The sequence below is a fragment of the Dreissena polymorpha genome, chromosome 6, assembly GCF_020536995.1.
Source record: "Dreissena polymorpha isolate Duluth1 chromosome 6, UMN_Dpol_1.0, whole genome shotgun sequence".
Lineage (NCBI taxonomy): Eukaryota > Metazoa > Mollusca > Bivalvia > Myida > Dreissenidae > Dreissena > Dreissena polymorpha.
This window is the reverse complement of record NC_068360.1, coordinates 32,123,806-32,129,046: the sequence shown is the minus strand read 5'-3', so window position 1 is coordinate 32,129,046 and position 5,241 is coordinate 32,123,806. Positions and strand designations below refer to the sequence as shown.

General features: G+C 35.5%; 1 protein-coding gene across 1 annotated transcript; it reads right to left on the bottom strand.

Annotated features, from left to right (window-relative positions):
• Window positions 1-1,354: 1,354 nt before the first annotated feature.
• Window positions 1,355-2,848, bottom strand: LOC127835561 (E3 SUMO-protein ligase ZBED1-like). The gene is made up of 4 exons (XM_052361995.1): window positions 2,433-2,848; window positions 2,148-2,166; window positions 1,725-1,897; window positions 1,355-1,517 (listed from the first exon to the last, which is right to left on the bottom strand). The coding sequence occupies exons 1-4, from the start codon at window positions 2,846-2,848 to the stop codon at window positions 1,355-1,357; spliced, it is 771 nt and encodes a 256-aa protein (XP_052217955.1).
• Window positions 2,849-5,241: the final 2,393 nt, after the last annotated feature.

Below are 5,241 nucleotides of genomic sequence, written 5' to 3'. Positions count from 1 at the left end.
ATTAAGGGAATTGAGATCTATCTTATTTCGATACATAATAACCGAAGTTGACATATTTTCTTTTTCATTTAAATTACGCACACATTCACCACCTCAAAAGGCTAAAAGGCACAATATAGTCTGCTTAAGAACAAATCTTTCATCAGTTTGTTTACAATAATTTTGAAAAAATGTTAACAATATGTATCAAACTGTAAACAAAATCTACTATCACCATATCAAGACTGAATTAAGACGTCTTTAACATAGAAAATGACTAGAAAACTGGGGAAAGAAAACACTTTCTTTAACAATTATAACTAAAGGAAAGCGGAAACAATTCTATGCAATTCAAATTACTAACTTCTTCTTCAAAAACAGTAACATGTCAACATTTCCGCTTTTCAAGCAGGATCTTTGTCTACACACTAGCTGTGGAAAACACGCGCTCACTGGCAACTGAAGTTGCTTGCGTAACTAAATATTTCTTTGCAATGTGAGCTAATAGTGGGTACTTCTCCTTGTTGAAATTCCACCAGTGAAGTGGATTTTCGTCCAACCTGATATTTGGTTCACCACGGTAACCATTGAGTTCAGTTGAAACTTTATCGAAAACAGATACACTCACACAACCCTGAGAAAAGATATCGCCAAACAATTCAGTCAAGGCAGATTTTTTTTCTGAAGCTTGTTCTTTACCCACACCCCTGCCAGAGAGCTTCTGAGTGTTGTTGTTATCATCAGCATCTGCCTCATGATCTACTGGATCCTGTACAGGTAGCTTCACCACCTCGACACCTGAGTCTGTGCACGTGCTTGTTGTATGCTCCTCACCGTGAAGAATCATCAGGAACATTATTTACAAAGTTATGTGACATAATTCAGTAAAATAAGCTGTTTAAGAGATAACCTAAATATGACTGTTTGGGTTTCAATCATATCATAGTGGTCACTTAACCTACTAACACTTTTTCTGCGTTAACTGCATAACTGGTTTACTTAATTGTAGTACTTCTTGCATATAGGTATTGTAGTAACTGACAGCTGCAATATTTTGCTCAGAGTAAGAGATGTGAATGTCAGAAAAAATAATTTTATGAACCATCACCACGCAAGCTGTGTTGCCAGGCCGGTAAGCAAACCTGGGATTCTTAAATTTGCTGTCCAGTGCTCTAACGTCTTAGCCAGGTTGATAACGAAAATAAATTGGATATCTTTAAAATATGTTTTAACAAGTCTTCTCAGTTTTTAATTTCCTGAATACTGAATATTCAATAAATTTTTAACTTATGTAAAGGAATTTCATTTATTTGTATAAAACATTTATACCAGAAACTTTGAATTATTTTGAAGAAACCCTTCAATTAAAACTAAGTTAAATAACCTCAGTTTTTGTTTGAAGAATACTAAGCATCTGGTCCCTGAAACTGCCATATGCTTTGGCCTTCTGCTCCTCAGATGCATGAGGTACCAACTTGAATCGTGGATCTAGAATGCTAGCTTCCAGTAGGAACTGCTCCGTCTCCTGGCCGTTGTATCTTTAATAGGATATAATAAATTATTAATTGTCAGGGAATTGTAAAGGGAATACTTAAGATACAGAAAGCTCAGGACAACAATACATTAAAGATTACACTCATGTAAGGCAAGAGAAAAACTCTAAATTTCACTTGTTTAAATTGGTAGATATTCTGTAATTTAGGAATTTAATATGCAAGTAATCTGATTCACAAAAGATTATTTACCGAGTACTCAGGTCAGCATGCATTACTTCTTTCATTTGTTTCACCATATCGGAATCTGATAAAGCAGGTTTGAAGTGAGTCAGCAATGTCATCTTCATGGAGAAGATCAAGGATACTGTTGGATACCGTTCCCCTGAGAGAGCCTCGGTAGCAGTTTTGAATGGTGACAGCACCTAAACATAAGCATAACATTTTACATATTGTCAATTTCAATTATCTAAGAGTAGATGAAATAAGGAGAACATAACCAACAAAATAGAGTTCACATATTCTACTGCACCTAGGATATAAAACACTGCAGATTTTTCCAGGATATTACCTGTACAATGTCCTCGATTGCAGCATAATCTTCTTCAGTTAGATTGTTTACACCATCCTTGTCCTATAGTTTGATGTCTTTCATCATTAAGGCGTACTCATAACATGCTTTTGCTCGAGAATCCTGCAATAAAAAAATACATATTAAATGTTTTCCCCATGCAAATAAAAATATGACAATATCATCTATTTTATATGGAATAATAGATGAACAAATCATAAATGTTTGAATAAACAAAATGTGCAAAAATATAACTATTGAAATAAAATGCAATGTGTATTTATCAATGTCATTACAAACGTTGTAAAGAAACATATTGCTAAAAATAGTTAACCCTGCAAGTAAAAATATTAAAGCAAACAGTGAAACTTAATTTGTTTAGTGTTTACCTCTTAAGCATGTCAAAGCTGGAATTCCAGCGGGTCTCCACAACCTGAATCAGCTTGTGTTTGGGTACAGGTATGTTCAGCCCAATCTGGTTAGATTTCAGAAGGGCGGCTGCAGTGGAACTGCGATGAAAGAAACCTACTATTCTGCGAATTTTCCTCAAGATTTCAGATATGCCTTCAACTTTCATACCTTTCTGAGTCGCAAGGTTAAGTGTATGAGCCATACATCTCACATGAACAAGTATACTTTTACACACAGCATTGACAATATTTGCTGCATTGTTTGTTGTTATGTTGGGCTTCAGACCGTCTTTAATTAAGCCCCATCCTTTAATCGCACAATTCAAAACTTCCGACAGGTTCTCTGCTGTGTGGCTTACAGAAATTTCACGTGTTTGCAGCACAAATGAAGTCATCTCAAAGCTTTCATTTAGACAGTGCACTGTTATGGTCATATATCTGTCAGTGGAACGACTAGTCCACCCATCCGTTGTTGTGGCCAGTGCTGATGCCTCTTCGATATATTTTAACACATTTGACTTAGTGGCATCGTACGAATTTGGGATAACTTGCTGACTAAAATGAGACGCTGAAGGTACAACATACCCTTGTTGAAGCACTTTAAGAAGAAAGCAAAAACCATCATTGGACACCACGCTGATTGGCCTCAAGTCCTTGACAATAAATTTTGCGATAGCATCTGTAAATTTGCTTGCCTTTTGAGCAGATATTTGTGGCGTATTTTCTCTAATTTAAACTTCATCAAGTGTGGATTGACGCATTTGTTTCTTTGGTTCGCTTCCTTTGATCTCGTTTTCAAAGGTTCGTTTGCATGCCACTGCTTTATTAGATTGAGGGGTATCAGGTTAAACATGGGGATGTTTTCTATCCAAGTGTCTTCTTAAGTTTGAAGTAGAACCTGTTTTATACACGAGTTCAATTTGCCAAATTTTACAAACGGTCATGCACTTGTCCTAGTCTTATTTATGATACGCGCAAAGAATTTAGAGATACTTTTTATATGGGCTAAATTCTTTGGAACGTCTTATCAGGGAAAAGTCAAAAATGTGTTGGAAACCAGAAAGTTTAAATTTTCATCAATTTGCGTAAAATTGCAAAATAACATTACCAACTCATTCAGTTTTAGTTCAGTAGTCCATTTTTACCTCAAATATCGTCGAATTGAAGTTGGAAAGGCATAAATTCTTCAGTTAAACTTCTGCTTAAATCGCAAAACAATCACTGACCTGTAGCAATGTCATGAAACTGATTTAAATATGAACCAATCAGAAGAAGGCATTATAGCTCAGCAGATTAAGTCTATATATCAAGAAATCGTTCAGTTTGTGATGCAAGCACCAAATTTGGCACATATACTCTTCAGTCACTATAGATTTGATAAAGCACGTTAGCCAATACAAAATGTAAAATGGCGTCCGTTTTCATTATGGCCGCCCTCAGGATTGAAAAATGAAAAAAAAATATATCAAATTCTCTGAAAGGTTTTAATGCTGTGAATATTATTTGATTTTGATTTCGTACACAACAATTTGACTAGCTTGATTTAAAATTCAGACATTGTTTAAGTTTAATAAAGTACACACAAATCCAACAATGGCTGCCAAGATGGCCGCAAAAATCTATTTATGATCATAGCTATGTAACTATTCACTCAAATTTGATGAATTTGGTGTCAATACCCAGGTTTCAGGGGGCAAAGAGCACATTTATTTCGTCAGACAAAGTGTAAGTTAATAATGTCACACAGAAATCCAACATGGTATCCAAAATGGCTGCCAAGATGGCCGCCAAAACATATTAATGATCATAACTGTCTTACTTTCCCCTCAATTTTAGATCTAGATTTTTGTGTCTATAGATAGGTTTCAGGGGGCAAAGAACACATTAACGTCATCAGACATTTTTAAAGTTTATTATATATCACACAAATCCAAACTGGCCGCCAAGATGGCCGTCAACACCTATTTTTGATAATAAAATATGACTATGTTACTGTCCATTCAAATCTGATTAATTTGGTGTCTTTACCCATGTTTCAGGGAGAAAAGAACACATAAATATCAAATTTATATCATCAGACAAAATGTAAGCTAAGTATGTTACACAAACATCCAACACGGAGACCAAAATGGCCAGTTACACAATACGAAGGACCACAGGTCCATTACTTGTTACTCAAAAGTTATGGTTGTTATGTAAAACGCCATAGTTTAGGAGACAAGGAACACTTTAATCGAGTTGAGGTTATCATTAAGCAGTTGAATAATCATAAACTCTAATTGATGACATTTGGAAGAGAGAATGAACTAGCACATGACTTCAAAATAGGATCAGGTTTTACTAACTTTTGTAGACTTCATTTTGTACCGTTGCTGAAAATCATTGAATATTAATTACAGCCTGAATAAGCATGAGTTCTTCCAAAAGGTTAATATTATACACTATGTGTTCCTTTGACTATTTATTTACATCAAAGCAGAAGTAGATGGTCTTATTGTCCCTTTCGGAGTTATGCAGGATCTAGATGAGCAAATCTGTATCCTCGCCCACCAACTGTGTGGTGCTACGACGGGATCGTTATACTGTTTCTTTAACAATTGCAACGGCTGCATCCACTGAAGACAGAACAACATAGCATCCCATTTAAGGCAGAGTTGTGCTGATCAGAGCAATCATGCCGGCCTTGTTTCTGTCACGAGACAAAACGTCTTCCTTTTTTACATGAGCATTCTCTTTCTTTGCTTAAAACTCAAAATATGATTCACGTTTGTTTCATCGTCTCCGGTGC